The sequence below is a fragment of the Typha angustifolia genome, chromosome 7 (assembly GCF_048772165.1).
Source record: "Typha angustifolia cultivar Huaian chromosome 7, ASM4877216v1, whole genome shotgun sequence".
In the NCBI taxonomy this organism is placed as follows: Eukaryota; Viridiplantae; Streptophyta; class Magnoliopsida; order Poales; family Typhaceae; genus Typha; species Typha angustifolia.
In genome coordinates, this window is record NC_133245.1 from 12151793 (window position 1) to 12177445 (window position 25653).

A 25653-nucleotide genomic window follows, 5' to 3' on the forward strand; every position below is an offset into this window, starting at 1 on the left:
GCCGTCGCAAGCCAAACACCTTCGGCCCAATTATCGGTGAAAGAGAGGCAAAGGTGAAAACGAGCCAGGATAGAATATAAAATACAAGTAGATTAGGGCCAAAGAATAAAGATATAGGAAGAATCCTCAAGCTTAGCCAAACACCGACAATAGCAAATATCAAGAGGGTCATGCCATAAAGGATTTTCCATTGAAAAGTCTTAATGCAAGGGGCAATATGAAGAGCCCACAAAAACTTCTAAGGAACCTAGGGCACAAAAGGAGTGGAAATGCAAGGGAAATAATAGCCAAATAGGTCAACTTAGCCCTAATTGACTCGAATCAGGTCAGTTTGGATCACATCAAGGAGACATTGGGCTTGTGGATCAAGTCTATATATTTTTTAATTAATTTATGCTCATCTCTTACGTAAGTCTTTAAGGTAAGTCCTAGTTAAGTCAAGTAAACCCTTAAAGCAACTTCTAGTTAAATCAAGTAAGCTCTTAAGACAAGTCTTAATTAAATCAAATAAGCTCTTAAGGCAAATCCTAATTAAGTCAAGTAAGCCCTTAAGGCAAGTCCTATTTAAGTCAAATAAGCCCTTAAGACAAGTCCTTAGTCAAATAAGCTTTTAAGACAAATCTTGGTTTGATTCAGTCTAGGGCTAACCTCTATAAATACAAGTAGAATATAGCCCTAATAATCAAGGAATTAAGAAGGAAGCTTAAGCCCTTATCATCTATCACCTCCCTCTCATCTTAGCCGATGACTACAACATCTCCCACCTCTTTCCTCACCAACCGATGCCACATCTTCCGTTGGCAAGGTCTCTCGTCTAGCTCCTAATCTCCCTCGTCCACTGCATCACTGTTGTCCCTAAAGGCTCCCCTCATCTTCCTCATCTCCTCTTCCTCTCGGGTAGCAGAATATGTCAGCGAAATCCTACGATCTTGGATTTATTGGAAAGCTCTCTTCTAGAGCAATATATCAAAATTTTAAGAGAATCCGACGGTTAGATAATTCGTAATAAACATCGAAAGTTCCATGCTTAATTCTGTCCAGAACCTGATTTGAATCGAGTCAAGCTGGTTCAAATCAATTTGGTATCAGAACCAGATCTAATTCATTTCTGAGAAGGGTCTGAATACCAAAGATGAAGATCAAGAAGTTGCAAAGCTATTCCAATTAGTTTTGTAAATTTTCGATATAAGGAGAATATTTGGTGAACATTCTTCCCTGACTGTGCAGAACTATTCATGATTCGGATTGACACCAAGTCGGTTCATATCAATCGGTATCAGAGCGGTCAAACCTCAGACCATCTTGGCCGACCTTGGTCAAAACCACCCATGGCTAGGCTGGACCGATTGGATGATAGGCAAGTCTGCATGAAGTTGCTACTACTCTGCTTGATTGAGGAGATGCGGGCAGATTGAGAAAAGAGGCAAGTGGATCAAGAAGCGACTAGGGCGTTGCAAGAACAGATGATGGCGCTATTAGCCAATGCTACTGGCGTCAAGGCTGCAATTGTAAGAATTGAAAAAAAACTTGGTGCACATGTGCATTGCACATTCGCACCCTTCACCCTCTCCCTCACCGTCACACGACAAGGCAGCCACAAGTTTTTCAACCAAATCCAAATCAAAATCAAAATTCAAATTGTCTCTATAAATAAAATCCTTAAATCTCCTCTCTCTCCTTTATCCCAACCCTTTCTTCCCTCTCGTTTCTTCATCCTTTCTTAACCTTCGTCGAAGTTTTTGCCGTGGGATTGGACAGACAAAGCAATCGAAGACCATACCATGTGAATCGCTTGCAAGCTCTCTCCCACCCCCACAAATTTAATTTAAGTTTAATAAGATAAATTGAAAATACCTAAATTTAATGCTTGCGGCTTCGTTGACGAATTGTGCCGACCGACAACTTCGAGTTACTATCACTCCTTCATTTGAAGCTTCGCGTCACCGGCCTTGTGCTGTAGATTCTCTTTAGAGTCATCATGGCTCGAGCAGGCGCCGGCCATGGAAAGAGAAAGGTCTTCAACAGTGGCTACCCTTAACAACCTTCCTGCACCTTGTGAGGCCGCAAGGTCATGGCAGTCATGAAGAAGACCTCCGATGGCGGTGATTGTCAGTGGTTCTCTCTTTCTCATCGATCTCCTTGATACAAGAGATGAAGTTGGGCTTGGGTTTTAGCCTGAGCCAACTTAAATTTTGGGTTTGAGTCTAGATTTCGGATCCAACAAACCTGACCAATGGGTCTTAAGCCCAATCCATTTTAGTGGAATTCTAGGTAGGCTGCAGGCCAACTGTAACCCAACTCAATCCTTTTGGGCTTAAATTAACCATTTAGCCTTTTTAATTAGTTTTAAAATTCAAAAATTATATTAGCGATTAAATTAAAATTATGATATAGTTGGCTATCAGGATTTATTTGGCTTTTAAGTAGATTTCGCTCATTGAGCTATAATTATTGGTTCATGGGTTCTCTCTTTTAATATTTTAGGTGTTGATCAACGTGGTGACTGAGCGAGATGTATTGGGACTCCACCTCCACTTAGGATTTTACTATTTTGTCCATCAAACATTTTATTCTAACTATTATTTTAATTTGATTGATGACACATTATCGATGACAATAATCTTTTTTTTTATTATTGGATTATATTTATTGAAGTTAGATATTCATAATTAAATTCTTGTCATTTTGGGACTTAGAAAATATTAGTTAAGGTTTCGTGTATCTTAAGTACATTGAGGTATATGGCTAGTTATGATTCCGATTTTGGATCGTAACAGTTGCTATTACTGTTATTATTGCATGCTTAGTGAAATTATCAATTTATATCACTGGACCTAGATTTATCTAAAAGTTACGAAGACCAGTCAAGCCTACATATACGTTAGAGCAAGACGAGATAATCCCAATTGAGCACTTGCTCTCTTCTGCCACCGTCCTCCCAAGTGGCAATGGTGCAGAGATTCCTCTCAATATCGCCGTACGCGAAAAGCATGGCATCGTCCGATCGGTGCGACAGTTAGGCATCCTTAGATGAAAGAGATCATTCCTCGTTCCCTTTTGTGTTCATTCCCTAATGGCAAGTGTTTGCTCATCGTTTAGGCTGGTGAGTGACATCTCTGCTCATTGCAGTCACCTCCAGGACCGGTCAAAGGAATCGATCTGTTTAGTTCTGTTCTTCTCCCTGTTTTATAGCACACCCATGTAGAGGGATCTTTCCGACGCTAAGCACGCTGCATCTTATGTCCAATTGAATTTATTTAGTTTTTGAGTGGATTCCACTCATTGAAATATAGCTATTAGCTCTTAGGATCCCCCTTCAAACATTTCAGGTATCGGTCAACATGACGACTGAGCGAGACGCACCGGGACCTCACCTCCACTTAGTAACTACCCTTTTTACTTTTAGTTCTTTTGGTATTTATGTTTTAAATTATCTGTTAATTTAGTTTGATTAGAAACACATTAGTGGTAACATTGGTCATTTCCGTTATTATTGAATAAAATTTATCGAAGTCAAATTTTCACATTAATTCTTGTCATTATGGACTTAGATAATTAATTTAGGCTGTGTATTTCAAGTATATTAAGGTACAAGGTCGATCATGATTCCGATTCTAGTCATGATGTTGTTGGTATCGGAACCAAGGTTTAATTACCTTCTAGAGTCAAGTGGAGGTCAGGTTGCACAAGCTTAGGTTCGCTATGATATTATTTTGTTATATTTAGTCGAATTTATTCTTTTCTTTATTCATAAGTCTTGAAGGGCATTATGTATCCACGTCGTCGTTGACAAGGAGTTGTGGCCCAGAGCTTGTCTCTTGGTAGGAGTACAGAGAAGAGTCGGCTCTTGCTCAAGCGCTAGCTCTTGCACCGACTACTATTCCTTAGTCGGAAGCAAAATTTGCTCCTGCCCCTATCCATAGAGTGCAGCCCTAATGATCAAAGAATTAACGAAGAATTATTGGCTTAAGCCCTTATCGTCTATCTCCTTCCTCTCATCTTAGCCGACGACTACAACATCTCCCATCTCCTTCCTTACGAACAGGCGCTACCTCTTCCATGGGCAAGGTCTCGTCTAGCTCCTAATCCCCCTCGTCCGTTACTCCCTAAGGGCCGAAGGTCCTCTTCCTCATCTTCTTTTCCCCTCGGGTAGCAAAATACATATTGACCTTCGGCCACTATTTGGTCAATAACTTAAAATCCAACTTGTGAAACCCTAAGATGTTGGATCCGTTGGAAAGCTCTCTTCTAAATCTAATTCAAATCTAAAAAAGGGTCTGAATATCAAAGATATTAATTAAGAAGTTGCAAAGCTATTCCAATTAGTTTCATAATTTCCCAGTATCAGGAGAATATTTGACGAATATTCTTTTTTGACTATGCATAACTATTCGTGATTCGGATCAACCCCAAGTCAGTTCGTATCAATAATCCCCCCAAAATGATCCTAGTAGTCAGAGAAAGGGATGTTAGGAAGGAGGATCTATGAGACGTTTTGGCCCAGAATAGGCCCAACTAAGATAGTGCGCTCACACTCGATTGAAATTTTAGTCGAAACTGAAGTGCTAAGGATGTCCAAGAGCCTAAACAATGTCGTAGCGAAACTAGAGTCAAAGGACATTACGGTAAATAGGTAAGACTGATACTTCTCTGTTGTTGTATTACTAAACAGATATTAAGGTTCCATCATAGAGATCTTAGAAGGAAATATTAAGGTTCCATTAAAAAGATCCTAGCTTGCTATAGTTGATGCATGCACTCACCTTTATTTGAATAATAAGATCTTAGAAGGAAATGGCTAGTAGAATATGGTGCCTAAATATGGGAATATGATGAGCACAAAAAAATTTATTTATATATACTGAATATTGTGAAAAGATATGATGCAAGTCGGATATAATTATGGAGTTGCTCATCAATCATGATGTTAATAAAAATTGTAACGAAATGGAAAAGAAGAATTCAAATATTGAAACATTTCACTATGCAAGCTACAAGAAGAAATCAACCTGCACAAGCCCTCGTAGACAGAAGCTTCTCACAGTTGGTGACTCATCTGAAACATGCAAACACATTGCCTCAACCATGTTTTCCAAGAAAGACGAAGCACCATCACTGCAAAAGTAGTAATCATAATGGTTACCAAGAAGTAGAAAACTAAGAATAATTACTTGTAATGCAAAGCATGGGTGTTAACATGTGGTTTTGTGTATGAAAATAGCTAAACCTAGCTATAAGGTGGTAACATCTCTATACTAGAGAAAGATTTTGGAAGGACTAGAAAAAGGGAATCAAACATATAGTTCTGAACTTCTGATTGAATATAATGCAGAAAAAATGTTTCCAGAAGCCCAGAACATTGAATTGGATGATAAATTAGAAGGAAATACTTAGTATCTAAAAGCTTCAAAAAATAAAAATAAATCATACAAGGAGAACCTCAGAAAACCGGAAGAGTTATCTCACGATTCGAAGAGAATTGTATTATGCACTAAATGCATTTCACATGCTAAAGTTTGAGGGGAATGCAAAGAATAAAAAATTCACAAATTAAGGTTGTGTGAATCCCAAAAAGTTAAATAAGAAAATTTAACTGAAGAAGAAGCCTAACCTGTAGGAAACATATGATAAATAAAAAAGACAAAATTGAAAGTTCAACATATGGAATCAATAATTTAGGCGCAATGGGAAAAAAAATCTTGTATAAAAATAAATCAAGTGAATCATTTGCTTCTGTTTAAGATGAGAAAACAAAAGGATGACAGATAATACTAACAGTACAACCAGTGGAAGTAAGTTAGCCATCTGGTATCAATACAGCAGAACAAAAGCTAAAGAGATACATGGCTAGTAGGACAAATTAAAATAAGAAGGAAAAAATGCAGCTTCCCCTAGTTGGGTAGAGTCTATTTACAAAGAAAATAATAGCAAACTTCAAGGCAATATATCATCAATATTGCATTTGCACACACACACATTCATAAGCCTTTGCAAATAAGAGTCTGTGTATGGTTGTAATCATGTATCACATTTAACTTCTGCTTTAATATGTGACAATATATACCAAGCATATATCTAACATAACAAATCGTTACTTACTAGTATCGAGAGCAAAGAGGGGTAAGTTTGATCAATTAAAGATGATTTGATTGTGACATGATATCCTATTATGAGTCTCCTTCAAATTCATACATCAAGCCACAAGCCAAATTAGATATATTTATGATTAACTATATTATTTATTCTATATTATTTGTTAAACCTCCCCAACTAAATAGGAATCTCCAACTTTAACTTATCTATGAACTCTTAAAAGTTCTGATGCACAGACATGGATATGGTGATATTACAAATCTTGAAAGAAACAGAATTCAGACACGTCTAAGATACAACAATTATTAAATTATATGTAATAACAAAAAAAAATTACTTACTCCTTCCACTTCTTCTCTTCTTTCCTTACCTGATGAGCTCTACAACCGTGACAAATCCCACCGAGATCGTCGTGATACCATCGAAACCCTAGGATTAATCCTCCTTTGTAAAAGCCCTCACTCCTCCCTTCCCCGACGCCGCAATCACCCCTCTTATGTTTCTTTTCTTCCCTCACTTAAACTTGACTAGTCGAATTTAAGTCATCAGGGCATCATCAAACCGGTTTGGGAAGCTTCGCATCAATGGCCTCTTGTCGTGGGTGCCCTTTGCTGGGCCACTATCACCTCTGCCATCACCACCAGTTGTTGTCGAACCAATCATCGTTTTCTCAAGGAGGAGAAAGGAAATGGTGATGGATTTTTGGGATCACAAGGGATTTAGGGCTCTGAAGGGATGGATTTTAAGGCTAATCAATGAGTATTAGTGGCTAACTATCATAGGGTTAAAGATTTCGCTTAATAAAATCCTGTGAAGTACCTCAATCACATATCAAGGCCAGTCCTCTTAGAATCCGAATTGTAGACAAGCCTTAAAACAAAGTAGCAGAATTGCATAACATGGTTAAATGTACTCCTCGGTGCAACACCATATTTTCAATCCAAGTGTCTGCTACACAAGTGCTTCATGTCCAACCTTTTGACAAAACTTACCACAATGGTATTAAGTGAATGCTCCACTTCACAAACCCTTCTCAAGAGTATTTTGCATCCGATCGCCCGATGCCACCAAATCCCTAGCACAGCTATTCTCTCAATTCGAGTGTCGAGCTCCCAAGTCTTGGCCTAGCCCCATTCCCTTCTTAGTCACTTTGCAAGACCGATCTCCGAGGTGCACAGTCCAAGTTCCCAAGGCAAGTCTTCATGACACCGCGCATTTCAAAGGGCTTGTAGACAAGTACCATAGACCCATAGGAACATCAATATTGCAAGTCTTGGCCATGACTCTGTTCATAATCACAAAAATTCCATCCAATACCATCTACTAGCATTTTCCCCACCCAACTCAACATGGCTTTGCAAAGCCATGCTATGCATGCCACTAAATCACTAATGTCCTTAGGTACCCACAACCTTTTGAAACACCACACGCATACTCACTCCATGTTTGCATGCCAATGGGCCTTCTGCACGACTTATGCACCTCGTTGCTTAGTCCTTGCCACCAAGAATAGTTGTGTCGGTCGACATTTACCATACTAATAGAGTATTGGTACTCAGCACGGGCTATGATATTGGCACAAGCCCATGCCCAAGTGTGTCGAGCCATGTCAAATGACACAATTTTTTTGTTTTTTTTTTTCTATTTCACTTTAAATACTAATTAGAGGTGTACAAATGATACATTTAGCTCAATTTTGATACATCTATTCATTCTAAGGGTCATTCTACATCAATCTAACATTTTGGTGATAGATCTATAAAAAAACTGTTTAAATAAAGGAATCAAAAGGAAAATTTGACTTCCACCAAAATTTTCTCCAAGTTTCAAAAAGTTTAAACTTAATCTGTCAAATTTATTCAAATTGGATTAAAATTGATATATGAACATATTAGATTAACTCCATATGAGTTGATTTGAACCCAAATTTTATAATTTTTAGCTAAAAGTTCAGCATGATTACATTTCTCCTAAGTTTTTTCCCAATTTCAAAAAAAATTTAAAATTAATATGTCAAATTCATTCAAATTAGGTCAAAATTTATATAAAAACATGTTGGATAAACTTCATTCAACTAGATTTTGGTTTTAATTATTGAGTTATTGTTAATTTAATTATATGTGTTGAATCATGTTTCTACTTGACTACTGTTATATCTTTAATAAAATAGGTTATTTACAATAGTACCTAAGGATAAAAGACTTTAACATAAGCTTTAATACATATATTCAAACAAAAAACATGTATAAAGACCCTAAAAAATATATTAGAGGCATACGTATGGCACACTGAACAGACACGCCCCATCCGACCGGGTTTCGACACAGCACATGCTTTTGGCTCGACCATCCTTCCTTGACACAACTTCAGCTAACTCGGCCTACACTTGTTCTTGGCTAGATACATGCCTAGTATACATATATGGTGTGGCTTCATCCTTCACATGATACACAACCAAACACCCACTACTAGCAAGGATGCCCGCGAATACCTCCCTACCACGCCTTTGTCGCTTATGTCCTTGACCCAACTCCAAAGATTTTGCAAAGGTCTATCATCGATTGCTACTTTAAAGTCCACAAACCCAGATTCTATCAACTAATAGTCCCAACTTAGCATTGCATGCCAAGCTAGTTTTGTTCGGCTTGGCGGATGAATTCATCGCTATATTGTCACTTATCATCTACGCCCTCCAACATGGAGATTACTCGACAGCATAAGGCAATGCTTAATGATAGCATAGGAGAAACCTCCTCTAATCCCCACACCCTATTGTCATTGGACTCATGCCACAAACATTAACCCAAATCCATGTTTCTCCACAAATTTGCCACATACGTGAGTCATGGGGGACTCGTCCTATGTCTTGCCCCTCCTCAAAAAGATACTATCTATACAAAATCAACACAACTACAACATTAGCATTCCAATACGTTTGCTGACATTACAGATGGCAATCACACAATCCATTTCGCACCCACGGAATTCAAAGTTGTTATGGGGCATTACATTCTCTCACACACCCAAGAATGAACCAAAACATTCCCTCTAGGTGTACTTCGTAAGATAATGGTTTATTGTTTGGTTACTAATCATTCCATCAAAAATATGTATGCATTACCACCCATCGTGTCCATTTCCTTTTTTTAATATTGATTTTCAGATACATTTTGTGTCTAACACATGTCGGAGCCGTGTTTGATGCATGTCAATGTCGAGACACATGTCAAACACGGCCACACCTTAGGTTTTGGCATGTAATACGTATTTGAGAAGTATCCTACAAGTCTCCAAGAATTACTATTTTATTTATATTTAAAAAAATGGATACGTAAAAGAAGTATCTGACACGTATCAGATCGATATGAGATCCAATATAATAAGGCTAGAGTTTAGAAGTATTCGTGCTTCCTAGACTACAACTTCAACAAAGTGAACCAAGCCATTCACTCCATATGATCTTAAATACATTCTTAAAGATCAACACTTCTTCACATTGATGCTTGTAAGAAAAGCTAAATGTGAGATTCTCATTTAGAACGATTTAGCATCTTAAGTTCTTAACTGATCATCACTAAATTGTTAGTACATTATTAGCTGCACTAGCTCGCTCAAGGTTTAAGCATAGTGCAAGCATTTGATAAGGTGCACTGACATACAAAAGTACCAGGAATGCAGAAAGTCAATTCTTCACTTCTTTCCACAGACAGTATCATTACCTACTGTTTTCTTGTCTATGGTGTCAATGTCCATTGACAAAACAGGCACCATGTGTTAAACCAATTGCTGCATATAAACTATACAGTTTTTCCAAGCCTCCGTACCATGGATACAATTGACATATTTTCTGAGCATATGTTTACCTGAAATTTGTTCAATGTTGCACTAATGAAACCTTATTATTCATCACTTGCAGTGTATTTCAGTCAGATTCCATTAGATCTAAATAAGATTACTCATACCAATATTTTCATTAAGACAACTAAGATTTTCACCACCTCATGAAAAATGGAAAATAATTTTTTTTTCTTTTTGCTCTTAAAATGGAACATAATGAGTTGAGATTTGAGACATGTGAAATGTACAAGTTCACAATGATTTAATGAGAATAAAAAGATCCAACCTTACTAGCATGTCTGGAAATACAGGATATAATGGTCATTTCCACTTAGAGACAAATAATGGTACAACTTGTCATGCACCAATTAATGGTGAGGAGCTATAGTTTTTTCTTGTATTAAAGCCACCAGTAGATGTAGCTCTCTTGGCATGTTGCATAATTATGAGAGCACAATTTACAGATAGTTCAGAAAGTACCTGTGGCGAATAAACTCTGATAATGCAGCAGCAGCAGCCTCCCTTTGAAATATTTGACTCCTATTTAGTGCTTTGCTCAAAATCATACATGTTGGTGCAACCTATGCAGTTGGATTAATGTAAACATGAAAAGATCTTTTGGAAATTCATCTAAGAATGTCTGCACATGCATATATGCAAAAGTGTCTCTAGTAAAGGTGAAAACAGAAGGACGAGGCCTGACAAGGCAGTTAACAAGAAAAATAAGATCAAAATTAGACTGGATGACCATTTTGGTGCAAAAGATGTCTCTCAGCAAAATACACACTGTGTGATATGAAAAGGTAACTGATATCACATGCAGACAACTCACATCAAATATCATTTGTTTCAAGCAAGTTGGAACAAAATCATGAGACAATTTACCTCAGTTGCAGCTAATACTTTTTGTTTACGTGCTTGTATAGTTGGTAAATTTTGTTTAGTTTATTACTGCAAATTAAAGCTGCTAACGCATATTACAAATTAATATAATTTAATCTCTTTTTTAATATGTATTAGGGGAAACTGATATCACATGCAGACAACTCATATCAAATATCATTTGTTTCAAGCAAGTTTGGAACAAAATGATGAGAAAATTTACCTCAGTTGCAGCTAATACTTTTTGTTTACGTGCTTGTATAGTTGGTAAATTTTGTTTAGTTTATAACTGCAAATTAAAGCTGCTAACGCATATTACAAATTAATATAAGTTAATCTCTTTTTTAATATGTATTAGGGGTAACTGATATCACATGCAGACAACTCATATCAAATATCATTTGTTTCAAGCAAGTTGGAACAAAATCATGAGAAAATTTACCTCAGTTGCAGCTAATACTTTTTGTTTACGCGCTTATATATTTGGTAAATTTTGTTAGTTTATAACTGCAAATTAAAGCAGCTAACGCATTATTACATATTAGTATAATTTAGTCTCCTTTTTAATATGTAATAGGGATTACCAGTATTTGACAAGTTATTTTGCTAAGACTCTTTCAATATTTTCCGACATAGTTAAGTTAGCTATTTCTTTAAGCTATGGGTAACATAAACCAGGAATATTCTCAACAACCCTCTCATAACAATCTAGTGACTGGTAGTAGGAATGCTGTTTCTTTTGTGCAACTTAGCAGAAACTGCTACTCCTGAACAAAAAAAATATTCTGAACAGTTGCAACAAGGCATTCCTACCTACTAGGCTACTATCTCGTAAATATCCTTATTAAAGTGCAGCATCAAAATCTGATATAATTTAGATAGGAAGGAAAAAAATAAAATAATTTTCTCAGTAATTTACCTCTTTAGGTCTCTTCATAGATGTGCAGGACGCGATCTCCTGAATAAGGTCTAACCACTTCTCTTTTTCTGTCTGTTCTCCATCTCTAGCCAAAATCTACAGGCAAACAAAAAGTTCACACATAACTACTAAATAATGAATACATATCCGATGATAAAAGGAGAATGGAATGCAAGAGTTGTGACCTTTCCCATTTCAATATCTCCGACACAATCACAAAATGACTGAAATGCAGCTAACAATGATCTACACAATATAATTCACAAACAAAATTACATTTAGTTATACAAACCACTTTTACGTCTAGAAAATATTCTAGATATTAAAATCTTAATGAATTAATATGATGTCACCGTAAATGATCGATACGTCTCACTCCAGCTGGTCCATGGCAACTTCCTAGCTGAAGAATAAGTGCAGAAAGAACAGAAGAGTAACTCTGCTCAACTGCCTTCTTTCCAGTTTTACCACCCCCTCTGTAAAGTAGCAAAAATTAGCAGATCCACAAAAGAGATCATTACACACTAGCATAAAAGTTCTAACTTCTAAGCAATAATTTCCAAAAACTACACACTGTGACATGGACCTGAACAATGCAGTGACACCAAGAACAGCAGCTTGCAGAACATTGTGATCATTAGAGAGCTCACTACTGTTCTCTCCCTTCTCCAATTCATTTTGCCGAGTAGATGTCCTATTAAGCACAGAGACAATGTATTCCAGAAACAGAACTGAGAGCACCACATGCTGGGAGAATGTCTAGATAACCAAAAGAGAGAAGATATCAGGAAAAAAGATAAAACAATTTCTGCAAGAAATATCTTAAAAGAAATTTGGTTAGAAAAGATAAAATTCTCAAGATTCACATCATCTGTTAAATGTTTCCAACATTAAGATGTCAGCCATGAAATTAACCGGTTGACTTGTCAACCAGTGAGAGAACTTTAAAATAAGTATAACTACAGCTACAAAATAAAACACAGTGAAAAAAGGTCCGCAACCTGTCAACATGGAGAAGCGTCACTATTGTAATTAAACCTCTCAGATTACTCAGTTACTCAATTGACATCTACGCCACCAGCCTTTTCTCCAACTCTTATCCTTGATTTTGCAACTTCGTCCTAATAACATGATGTAGCTGTCTTCATATTCAAAAAGTATCAGGGACACAGATCATGTAATATCCACAAAAAGGGGAAATCTCGATTTCCCCAGCAAAATCACCAAGGGAGAAATTGTGGTAACCCTAGACTTTTCCCCCTTTAAAAACCCTTACTCTTCTCTCTCCCCCACACCTTCTCTCTTTCCTTTCTTCTTCTTCTTACCTCATCAAAGTGGAGACCACCTAGCAACTCCTCGGTGAGTCATATTCCTCCCTTAGAAATCAATTTCAGTTTGATAAAGTACATAATCATGTAGCCTCATTTTTGCTTCTTTGGCTTCGTTGGCAATTTCATGTCAATCCCACACTGGTCCGGGGAGATTTGCGTCAATGGCCTCATTCCGTTGGTGACCTTCGAGCGTTCTAGAAGCCACTAGTAGAGGCTACAACACATAGCCTACAATTGAGCTCTTCTGGTCCTCGATCGCTGTTGTCATCCTTGGCTAGGGGTGTCAAAATAAATGCAGCTCGAGCTCGACATAGTTGAGCCGAGCCTAAGCTTTGTTTTTGGGCTCGATTCTAATTTCAAGTGGAGCTTGGGTCAGAGCTGGCTCGCACAAACTCAGCTTGATAGGCTCGGCTTAAATATAATATTTATTAATATTATACATACATAATATTTTTTGGGCTAGCTCGCACAAGCTAAGTGTGTAGCTCATCCCAACTTTTTGGGCTTCATTTTGGCCCAAGTGTATTTAATACTTAATTTTAGAAATCTTGGTTTATTGTTAAATTAAAATATGAATTTATGTATAACAAAAATTTGAAGATATTTAATTGAGTCATTCCACACGGACCATAGGTGAGTGGATTCACCTATGTTTTTATCCATCCTATATTTCATGAAAATATGTACGTGCTATTATACTATCAGTCTATCATATTATCCTCGTGCAATGTTATATTTGTGTAATGCTATACTTTGTGAAATATTATTCTTCGTGCATTTGGGAAACATAAATTATGAATGGGTAGGGCTCTAAGATCAGTCCAAGGTTAGTTAGCAAATATTTTTGTGGTGACTCTAGTCTACCTTGAAGTCTAGGGGTCATACTTATTCATTTAGGTGGCTTCGGCAGGGTTATGGAACTGTCTCAAATTAAACCAAAATCTCTTTCTAAGGTGACTCTGATCTCTCAACAGTTAAAAGAAAAAGAATGGTGTATTTATCACGTAATGACATCTTCTAGTAACTCTAATTAGATTAACTATAAGAAAAAGACTTAAGCATCACCTCGTGGATGACTTCTAGTTGATATGGATCTATGGGCACATACCCAAAACGAGAAATATGGCAATTATTTGAGATTGCGAAATTCCGCATAATGAGACTTAAGCATGTCATCAATTTGTTACTCATGTTTTATTATTTTTATCATGAGCATGCTTGGTATTATCTATTTATTATAAATACTCTTTACCTCCACTTAGAATTTAATTTTCTCTCAGTCATAGTAGTTGTTTTGGTATTATTTTGACAGACATTGATTGTATAACTTTGGATTTCTTTAAATTGGCTTTAAGTAATTAAATTATATTTAGCTCTTTTATATTGTGGATTTTAGAGAGTTCATGTTAAAGCTTTGTATATCTCAAATTCTAGTGGAGTACATATTTAACCATGATTCTAATTTCAAGTTGTGATAGACATCCAATTTCAATCAAGCTGTAGTATCCAATGTAATGCATCATTTCATTTGGTGGACAATGCTTGGATGTTAAACTTTATGTTTGTACCTGCAAATATGTTCCTTTATATCATAGTTCTTATGCATATATCTTCTTCTAAGGACTTAGGCACATGATAGTAATTTAGTCATTTTTAGATAATTAGTTACACAAAAGCTTAAGTTGTTAGATAATGACCATAATGCACATCATAACATTAACATGGCCATGATGTGCAACTCCTATGCACCACAGCACAACTACATGAACAAATAATAGATATGAGGATGTGTGACCCTTCCACACCACATGAAAATAGATGATATTCATGCAATAAGGCTAGATAAGATTACTTTGAACCGCAGAAAAAGGCTCTCATACTTTAGATTTCAAGTAGACCTAAAAGTTTAAGCTATTAATGGATCAATAATATATATCCATGGTTCGCAAGATCGATCAAACCCGATTGCAATCTAGGTCCTATCCGGACTCTCTCTCTCTCTCTCTTTCTCTGTTTCACTCTTTCCTCTCACTCCCTCTCTCTCTCCTCACTATTTCTTTCTCTTTTTCTCTCCTTACCATATAGCCATTGTTTTTTTACGAAGAAATCTAACTCCGGCAACGCATATCTAACTTTGGCAAACACTAGTATGTAATTTTTAAATTTTATTTCTTTATTTCTCTCCTAATTTTTTCATTTCTTCCACTCTATCTCCTTTTCTTCTTCTTCACTACACAACTTTTTTTTGTTTGGTTTTCTTCCCCTCGCTCTCTCTCTCTCTCTAATCTTGTCTTCTTTTCAATTTTCATTGCACCATAATTTTTCGTTCTTTATTTTCTTATTTTTTATCATTTTTTCTAAATTTTTAGAACTTATTCTGTATTTTTAAATAATATTTAGAAATTACGTAATTATAAAAAGTCCAATCAAATCCAAGCAACCGATATGGCCGATCCGTATTATCTTTTCGGAAGACCGACCCCGATCCCAATTTTTCAAACCTTGTATATATCATACCATTAATAATCACATGACATCAACTCAACTAATGTTGACGTAAGTATGTAACCATTTAATTAGAAATTGAAAAGCAATTATCTGATATAATATAGCCCAAGTATTGATGGATTCAAAATCTCACTTTATATTTGTAACTTGAATTATTAAATTAATAAATTATCCCATCTCCACCAAGAACGCCCTACCTAAGAATGCCAACACTTCAAGAAAGAACTTATCAGAAATTATAGATATCCCTTTCTCACTGATCAGCTATGTCTTATACATTCTTGGTCATATTCGATACAGTTCAGGACAATTGATTTTTTGACAATCTCCTGCCTTAGTAATATGCGTCTCCACTAGAACACTTTGTTTCATGCTACTTCTTTTATTTTTCACTAAATCTAGCTTTTGAAGACCAAATTTCTTATCTGTCTGCTTATTGGCTTCCATTTGCATGACCAATATACAAGCCAAGTTTCATGTTTGTGTAAGTACCCTCATGAAATTTATTTGCAATACTCACATAAAATGCATCCTGCAATGGCCAGCCGCCGCGAATTCTTGATACATCCTTTGTAACTATATCTCGCCCTGCAGCAGCCAGAACTTCTTTAAAGACAATGCTGGGATTGGTGCTCTCAGCCAAACATGACATCTGATGAAATCAAGGAAAGCTAGAAGATGAGCAAATTGATTTGGAAGTAAGATTTTTGTAATGATTTAATATCACATAATGGTTAGATAAACTCCACGGAGCTAATAGAAAAAGGATACAGCATTGAGGACTTCTTGACGTGAATGTTTGTCAGTAACAGAAACAGCAGCAGAGAGCAAAGACTGACTTGTCCTATAGAATGAGAAATAATCATTATTCTGTAACACAGCATGCAATCAACAAAAAGTTCAAGATAAAGGAAAATAACTGGCATCTAACAATAAGCCACACCTTGACACATCAGCTTCATCTAATTCATTGCCTCTCTTAGTGATGAATTCAGTGACAGCTTGAATAACACCATCTGCTGATTGTTTGATCTTATCGCATATGGCAGTAGTGCATGAATGCAGCGAGATAACCAGCTGTTCAACTCATCATTGAGGATGACACCCAGGTAATGTAGATAAGAATGTAGTATAATATGAAGCCCAGTGTACACTCTTACCTCATCTTTAGTTAGTAGAGTACAAACAGAGGTAACCACCCTGTTGAAGACTTCTGACTGATCAATAGATGCATCCTGTAAAAGATACATGAGAAATGATTCTCTATGCACTAATTTCTGACAGAAATCTCATAATAGACAGTGTCCTCACCCTTCTAAGAATAGAAATTACATCTTCAAGAGAGGACAAGGCAGTGTAGGACACTTCTAGATCGACATCATTACTCGATGCTATCAGCTTTGGAAGTGACAAGGAAATGCTGAAGAATAGGCCCATGATCTGCAAAAACTATCCTTACTACAAATATTCTGGGGATATTTCTGAAAGTGAAATGACTATTACGGTACTTCTGAAAGATAGAGGCAATAACTTAATTATTATATTAACCTGTACTGCCACCTTTCGAACTTCCGTACTAGTATCTGCGCAACGTGGAAGATAAGCTACGATTCTCTCACCTAGGCTCAGTGAATCCCGATTTGGCAAAACAAATGCAGCTGGAAGAAAAACCCAGAAACAAAACATTGTCGTATTGGTTATTTAGTTGTCTGCCGACATGACAGAAAAAAGCAAAGGCAAATAAATGTGTGGTATTACATGGTAAGTTTGATAAGTTTCTGGGCACCCCTCGATCAACTTGCTTGGTATGCATGGAACTAGAATGACAACCATGCCCACACATTCCACCAGAACAAAGAACGCGGAATTTCCTTAGCAACTCATATACAGCAATGCAACCTCTTCTTCGTTGATGTTCCACAGAAGATGAAACATAGCTGTCCACCTGTCTAAGAATATGCAACAACTGCTCTGCTCGACTTCGACCATCTTCACCACTGAATAAAAACAGCATTTGAATTAGGAAAAGAAAGAGATTTTGATCCGCATGATGCATCAAATGCAAAACCACATAGTGACAAGGAGGGAGGCATTCATATCTCATGGAACAAGCACACTCCGAATACCAGCCCATGGCCACTGATCAACCATCTAGAGCAGTAGTATGTTACAACCAAATACATCTATAAGGAAACACAGAAATTCTAATCAAACTCGAAATACCAGTGTATCATATGTATCATGATATCATCACTGATCAATCCCTTGAAGAACCATTGTACATAAGAAACCATTGCACATTAGAATGAATTAATCTATATGGAAACACGTCAAACAATTGTTTAGAAGCACACGGCTTATATTCTTAGTTCTCATTCACTTCAGGAATAACAAAAGTCCTTGTTCTATAATGCAACCTCTTATTTCAAAATAACAGCTAAATATCAAAATAATCATATTTCATAATATAAACACTATTTATGAAAATTATATTTAATACTACACACTTACCGAATTACCAATTCACTCTTAATTTGACTACAACTTCTTTTAAACATCTTATCATAATTCATTACTTCTCTCTCCTCTTTCTCAAAATATATTATTATAATTTCTCACTCCTCTTCTCATATGTTTTTATTTTACACAATAAATAAAATTCATTTTAAACAGCATAAATATCAATAACTTAATATTTCATAAAAGTATGCACATTTTAAAAAGCATTATTTTTATAAATATAAATATTATAAAATCATTAATAATATAGTATTTAACTGATAAAATATTTTTTATAAATTATCCTACTATTAAAATAATTTTAATATGCACTAAAAACATCAAAAATATAATATTAGATAAAATAATATATTTACTATTTAAACTATGTATTAAGCTAATTCAATCTTCTTTTTTATATAATAAAAAAATTTAGAAAAAAAATTAATATAATGTTATCAATAATCTCATGTTTTAAGCTAAAATAAAACATATGAAAGTGTAAATATTTTAATATTATTAATAATATCATTTTGCAAAGATATTGATCTTAAAAGCTAGAAATAGGAATTAACTCCAAAAAGGAACCACTGATCAGATCTCCAATCTAGTTGTGAACAAAGAGAAGTATTTAAAAGCTAACTGTAGGCCGTACAATGGCTTTCATCATACTAACAAAGTGGTAAGAAACTTCTAGACCCTCGTCCATGCAATGGAAACATATGAAATATGGAAAGATGATATCTGAAACCATATCAAATAAAATGCTGCAGAACTTGTAGAATTTACAAGAATATATTTCATAATAAGAAACTCGAACAAAAGAATCTTCTGATATCCCAAAAGAAAAGAGCATAATCCCAACTTTGAAGTTTCAGTTTCTGTTGATTTTCTTTCAACCCTAAGAAAATGAAGCATTTTGGATGACATTTGAAATCATGGAAAAGAAAATATATTAATCAGATACAAAAAGCAATTAAAAAAATATTAACCACATAAAATTGGCAAAAGAACCTAGAATCAGACCAAACGAAGAACTCCAAGTATGATTCTATAAATACAAAGTAAAATGGTGAAATAAAATGATTATGGTGTTTCTTCATGGAAAGTAATGAGGTAGGTTGCACACAACATGCTCTCTCCAAACCCTTCAATGCCGGAGGTTATTGTGATATTTCTTCCTATTCTCAGATTAGCTGTCTAATAACCTCAAAGTCTAAAATCAAACATGACTAATATATGTAGTAAAGAGTAAAGACCATAAAAACTGTTATACTTTTAACTGGCTGATTAAAATGTAGAAACTTATTTCTGTTACAACCAATTTAAAAAAGCTTGTCACTAATAGGCTTGCTATAAATTATCAAATTTAGTAACATAGTATCAACTATCAAGTATCTATGTGCCGCCCAACACTGTACCTGCTGTGTGGCACATCTTGTGTCAATGGCTTGTCAGCATTAGATTCCTCATTGAATCGCAAAACCCGAAGGGAATAGAGAGAAAGAGGAAGAAATCTAGCTATTGATGTTGATGCCCTTGCCGCCCTACAAACCTAGTCGAGAGCAGAGCAAGAGATAATCTGGCATCTGATCCTCTTGACCTTTCTCTCTGCTGTTGGCTAGGGTTGCAGGGCAAGGACAGCAGTGGCACCAGTTGGGCTCTACCTGATGACAGTGACACTGAAATCATTTATATAACATTAACTAGACATTTTAATTAGTTGGATATCTTAGCAAAAGAAAGAGAACTATTAATCTAATATGGCACCAAACTGGACCTAAAGTTTCATAACTACATGGAATAAAGATCTTGAGAGCATAGATATGGCATTTCAAAAAAGAAATAGAACATACTTCTGATGAAGCGCTTATGGAAGGACATTTTAGCATAGGTTACTATGAAGAAATACAAAAAGTATTACCTTGTTAGAAGGATGGCACATAACAGAGTAACAAGGTTGCATATGAGTGGTTCAACAATCTCTGAAGGCTCATTTGGCAATGCAAAAAAGCCTAAAGTGGCCTGATAAGGCAATGACATATCATTAGCATTCCATGGCAGAAATATAAACAAGCTCTACAATTTTTGACAAGGAGAGTTGGGGAAGGATTACCTTCATTACACGGTTTCTCGTTTCCATTGGTAATCTTGGTTCTAGTGAAACTAAAGTAGTACAAGCACTTAAAGCAAGACTCTGAAGAAGAGTACATAGAAAGCAGAAAACAAAAGAGAGGATGTCAAAAGAGTTTCAAATATGTGATTGAACAAATGAGATAATATAGTTTAAGATGAATCGAGGTGCACATATACTTGAGTATGAAGAAGCTCATCGCTTGAATCAGTGATATCATCACTCTCATCTCTACCCATTAAAGTCAACACATAATCGAGCATCTGGTCTCTTCGTTTTAGTGGGAAGGACACACCCATTTCAGCAGCATTAATTACAGCCCGGCCTGCAGAAGGCAAAAGAGATATCAGACACCCTATACTAACACGAAGCACAGCATTGTAATGCTTCAGTTCTTCTAAACTCTATAGACGGGAACCCCTCTCAAAAGGAGCCATAGGACAGAAAGACAAGCTTGCGGGGCTACTAGGTGATCAATACAGCTAAGACAACAGTAGAAGAGAACTCCTCAACATGGTCGCAAGCACCAACATCTTGCCTTCAATTCATGTGACAGGGCTTACTTAGCAGGCAGCAGCATACCCAGTGCAAAGTTTATTATTAGGAAAAATTTCCTAAAATAAGTTTTGAGAAAGACTATCAACAATAACAGGTGAATGCTCTCTCAATTTCATAATAAAGAAAATAATTCTACTTGCTGATGAGGAGATCTTCAATCTTCACAACCATTTGTCCACATTTACAAGCAATAACATAACGATCAATTAGAACTCCATCCACCAGAACCGCTCTCATCAACTCCACTCTAGGTGAAATGATGCATTCACTCTAGAAGCCAATAATGTCGATTCAGATGCACTTCACAGCGCATAAGAACAAGGTGTCAAGCATAAGTTCTCTTCAATGGGGCTTTTCATAATTGCAACAAAGGGCCTACCATATATGGCTACTTGTCCTCTAACTATATCACTAAATTTATGCCTTTTCTTTTGTGGATATGCTTAACTTGCACCATGTGCTTAGTTTGTCTCAAATATTGCAAAGCGAACCCTTCCCCTTCCGGAATGAGAAGAGAATTATGGCAAGGCTGGTGATGTGCCACTGTGTGGAGAGCTCAAAGAGAATAGAAGTGCTTTCCTTCACGTTGAGTGTGAACTTCCGATTTCCCCTACATCAATGGATCATGATGTTTTCTTAAGGGGGTATTTGCAACCAAAAAAAAAACCCTTTAATCTTCAAAATAGTAAAAATAGGTCCTTGTGCGTATCTCTTATATAAATTATACATTTCATTATAAAAATGTGTGCATCTATTATAAAAAAATAAACATATTAAGTTTTAAGAGCCCAATCTTGCTATTACTAAACAGCTTTTTTTCCTGTAAATAGCCATTTCTTGAGTACTAAACCTGATGTTAACTAAATCACACCTAGGCAAGCATTTGTGCAAATGCATAAAAAATGGGCATATTTTTAAAAAATTTCCATCTCATATCTTGCCTAACACCCAATCTCTAAGTTACCTTCTGACAATGATCAATCCACTAGAAAAAATTAACTGATGAAACTTTAATTGCTTTCTGGATGATGTAAGTTCAAATAATGCAACAGCCTGCATATCAGGGTTAATAACAGATTGTTTTCACTGGTCTAGCCTTAGTTTAGACATCAAAAGAACAAGTAAATCTGGAAGACAGATGCAAAATAATAAGCCATAACAATGCACACGATCATGACCCTCTTTATATTCCATAAATCATGAAATAATAAACTCCAAAGAACCAAAACTGAATAATTCTTGTTTTAAAGATCAAAAGAGAAGATCACCTAGTAGATCAATCGCAGTAATGACAGCTTGCTTTGCAGTGGGATGTTGCACATGAAGTAGCCTTGAGAGCATGTTGGTTCCCTGGGTAGAAATAGATAAATGTGAAATCAAATAACCAATCACATATATTCATCACGAGTATACGAAAAATAACAGCATACTAGCTAAACAGGGATTAGCATTATCTTCATTGATTAGGGAACTGATCAAGAAAAATATCAAGTTACTTTCTATGCATATTGCCTAGCCAGTTGCACGGTAGCTACTCCAAATAAGTTCATTAGCAAATGTGTAAGTCAGTACATCAAAGATTACAAACATTAGTAAATGTGTAAGTCAGTACATCAAAGATTACAAACTCTTTCTATGTAAGGTTCTGAAACTAGGTATTAAGATTGAGATCGGCCGCTAAAAAAAAAGATATATATTAGTTGTATCAGCTGCATCGGTCACCCATATCGGATTGTACTATTTTTTAATTACGTAAAATTCTAAATATTATTTTAAAATACAAGAAAATTCCTAAAAAATTTAGAAAAAAATAACAAAAAAATAAGAAAATAAATTTAGTCACATGTGAAGCCTAAAAATCGAAGAAAAAATTTCTGACTTGAATTTGACAAATTTTTATGCTCAAATTACTACTATAAAATAACAGTAAAAAGAAAGATCTATCTCTTCATTATTGTTCTGCAATAGTAAGAAAATAGGAGTTAAAAGAGTGGACGAGAAAGAGAGAAGAGAAATAAGAAGAAAAAAAAACACTGACCCGAATTCACTGGCGTGCTAAATAGCCAGATCAGCCATCGAATGAGCTCCATGAAATGTGAGGAATAGGATCATAGGATTAGTGTGTGTTAAAGATATAAGATAAAAACTTAAAACTTGAAAAAAAGCAACTAAGGAGGATCGGGATCGGTAATGGTCGATCACAATCCTATTGATCGATCCCACTTGGGATCAACAAACTTGGGGAACTGTACACCTATGTCCTTAGTGTCAATAGGCATATATTGCTAAAGGCAAGGATTGTCGTGCTAATGCCAAAGCAACACGTGGCACGATGGGATGCTGCACAATTGTCGCGATTCTTGATTTAAATACATATTGAACATGATCAAACCGCTGAAAATTGTATCATTTTTTTTTATGTTTTAGGAAAATAAAATGACTTCTAGCAAGTGCATTTGAACGCAAGTGGAGAGCGTTTGAATGCCTGATTTGCATTTGCACATACAAAGCACAATTTTTTACCGTTCGAACGCCTAATTCACGTTCGCACATCCATAGCACTATTTTTTGGCGTTTGAACACAATTTGGGGGAGGCGTTCGGATGCGCGATGGATAAGTTGAATTATAACAGGATTTGTTTAGGATTTTTGGATGATTGGTTAGCCTCCAAATATGTGGAAAGCAGCCAACTTGGAATTATTAATTATTGAAAATTGTTCTGCACCTAGGCTTGAGCCAACTTCTCCTTCCTCCTTCCTCTTCCTCGGAATCCAACCTGAGCTCTCATCTACGGCCAAGGTTAATCATAGTTGCATTAGATTCCTAACTACTAGAGGAACAATATACTCGAATCTCATATCGTTCCAATGGATGGATCAATTTCTATTTTCTTCACAATTTCTATGTTGAGTTTTGTCTAGATTAACAAATCTGATAGACGATCATCATCCTCGAGGGCAACCGTAACAACAACACCCTCCTCTCATATCCTAGCAGCGATTCGCTAATGCGAAGCGCCCGGAGGAGGCAAGTAATGGCGATGAGCATCAGTACGAAGCTCTGGTATGAATATTATCAGCATATATTCAAAATGTACTTTGTCAAAATGGGAAGTAAGATAGGACCATAGCATTAGTCAAGTACAATCTGAGTCAGTACTGGCTAGTAAAAGGCAATGCATAAGTGCATAATGGAAAGAAGTTCATAATCCCTATAACTAAGTCATAAATATCTAAAAGGTTGATAGGAGGCTGACAATGGTTTGGTGAAGGGAAAAAAAAAAGAGAGAGGATACATAACAATTTGAATGGTTTTGACTTTTGAGGATCATGAAACGATGCAAACTAGTACAAGCCACAACAAACAGTGATGAATTAAACCCAAAGAAAAAGGGGGAAAATAAAGCAATAAGGGAAGTTGCTTTAAACTGTGACCATGACGACTGAAACCCAATGCTAGGGCTGTCAAAATAATCGAGCCAGCTCGGCTCGAAAATAGACTGAGCTGAGCTTGATCATTGAAGCTAGACTCGAAATTAAATTCGAGCCAAGTTTGATCCTGAGCCGACTCGATAAGGCTCGAATATATATATATATATATATATATATATGAGTAATATCAAACTAATATGAACCATCAGATCAAAACCCTTTCACCCATTTAGAATTTCAGCCATTAGATCAAAACCCTTTCTCTATGCTCCCTAAGTTAGATGATTTAGATCAAAAGAGCTAAAGGCAGCCGCAAAAGTCAAAACCCAATCTTCAGTTCTTCACCCATTCAGCCATTCTTATTCCCACTATCAACCCAGCCGAAGTCAACGCTAACGCCAACCGCACCTCCTCCGCATGTCGGCACCTCCGCACGATGACACCTCTGCTCACCGGCACCTCCACACAACGATACCTCCGCTCGCCGGCACCTCCACACCACCTCCACAAAGAGCAGTTGTAAAGCTGTGATCTTTGATCTCAAGGTATGATTCACTGTTCCTTTTCCTCATCTTTTCAGGGGGTTTTTTTCAAAATTGTGTTGCCATCAGCTACTTTTTCTGCTTGTTTTCCGCTTTGGAATGTTGGATCTGTCATAGATTGCTAAAAGTGAAGGTTTTGAGGGATTTTGCTATTGGGTTTTGCGGTTTGTTGCTTGTTCATCAAGAAAGATTGGATTTTGAGGTTGATTGGAATTATCCGAAGTGGTTTAGATTGTTCTCTTTGTTTGTGGTCTAGGTAAAAGTGATTGGTGCTATATGAGTGGAGTTCCACTTTGTACTCTTGTAGACTTGTGTGTTTTTTATTAGTTAAAATTGATGTGGGCAAACTGAATACTAATTCTAGTTGATACCTTTCACCTCTGAAGCACCGACACCTCTCCTAGGAAGAGGTGTCCGTGTCCGACACGTGTCGGACACGGACACGCATGGGCACGTGTCCAGAGTTTCCTTAAAAAAAAGAAAAAAAAAAGAAAATCGAACACTGTTGGGACACGGGCGGGGACACGGGCGGTATTTTAGATATTGTTTAACGGGTCGGGTCGGGTTCGATCGAATGTTATTAACCCGGATCCAAACTCGATAATAAAACCTTACCTTCACTATTGAGCGACGGAATCGTTCGATTCGATCGAAGCCCTAAATCCCTCGAGCAGCTGCCGAGCGACGATCCGAGGCGCAACGGGCTGCTGAGCGAGTGCGACGGCCGACAGAGCGAGTGCGACGGCCAACGGAGCGAGTGTGGCGAGCTGAGCACGGCGAGGACGCAGGTTCTTCTCTCTCCCTGTCTCTGTCTCTGTCTCTCTCTCTCTCCGTCTCCTCGTCCCTCCCTCCCTCCATACCCTCCCTGTCTCTGTCTCTCTCTCCCTGTATCTTCCTCCCTCCCTCTCTCTCTCTCTC

The 25653-nt window shown here is 36.5% G+C and overlaps 1 protein-coding gene across 5 annotated transcripts in view; it reads right to left on the bottom strand.

Annotated features, from left to right (window-relative positions):
- The window catches only part of LOC140762075 (protein SHOOT GRAVITROPISM 6), a 65718-nt gene that overhangs the window by 10724 nt on the left and 29341 nt on the right, over positions 1 to 25653 (bottom strand). For all 5 annotated transcript variants that reach the window (XR_012104695.1, XM_073099684.1, XM_073099685.1 and 2 more), the window contains 17 exons: positions 22030 to 22111; positions 20383 to 20528; positions 20186 to 20266; positions 19994 to 20094; positions 17329 to 17567; positions 17119 to 17228; positions 16882 to 17010; positions 16731 to 16805; positions 16514 to 16647; positions 16342 to 16414; positions 16091 to 16222; positions 12318 to 12490; positions 12085 to 12207; positions 11917 to 11977; positions 11732 to 11827; positions 10411 to 10511; positions 5010 to 5115 (listed from right to left, as the gene is read on the bottom strand). Coding sequence is in view for 4 of the 5 variants with exons in the window: in XM_073099684.1 (XP_072955785.1) it covers positions 5010 to 5115; positions 10411 to 10511; positions 11732 to 11827; positions 11917 to 11977; positions 12085 to 12207; positions 12318 to 12490; positions 16091 to 16222; positions 16342 to 16414; positions 16514 to 16647; positions 16731 to 16805; positions 16882 to 17010; positions 17119 to 17228; positions 17329 to 17567; positions 19994 to 20094; positions 20186 to 20266; positions 20383 to 20528; positions 22030 to 22111 (1962 nt within the window). In the remaining variant the exon portion in view is untranslated. The remainder of the gene's footprint in view (positions 1 to 5009; positions 5116 to 10410; positions 10512 to 11731; positions 11828 to 11916; positions 11978 to 12084; positions 12208 to 12317; positions 12491 to 16090; positions 16223 to 16341; positions 16415 to 16513; positions 16648 to 16730; positions 16806 to 16881; positions 17011 to 17118; positions 17229 to 17328; positions 17568 to 19993; positions 20095 to 20185; positions 20267 to 20382; positions 20529 to 22029; positions 22112 to 25653) is intronic.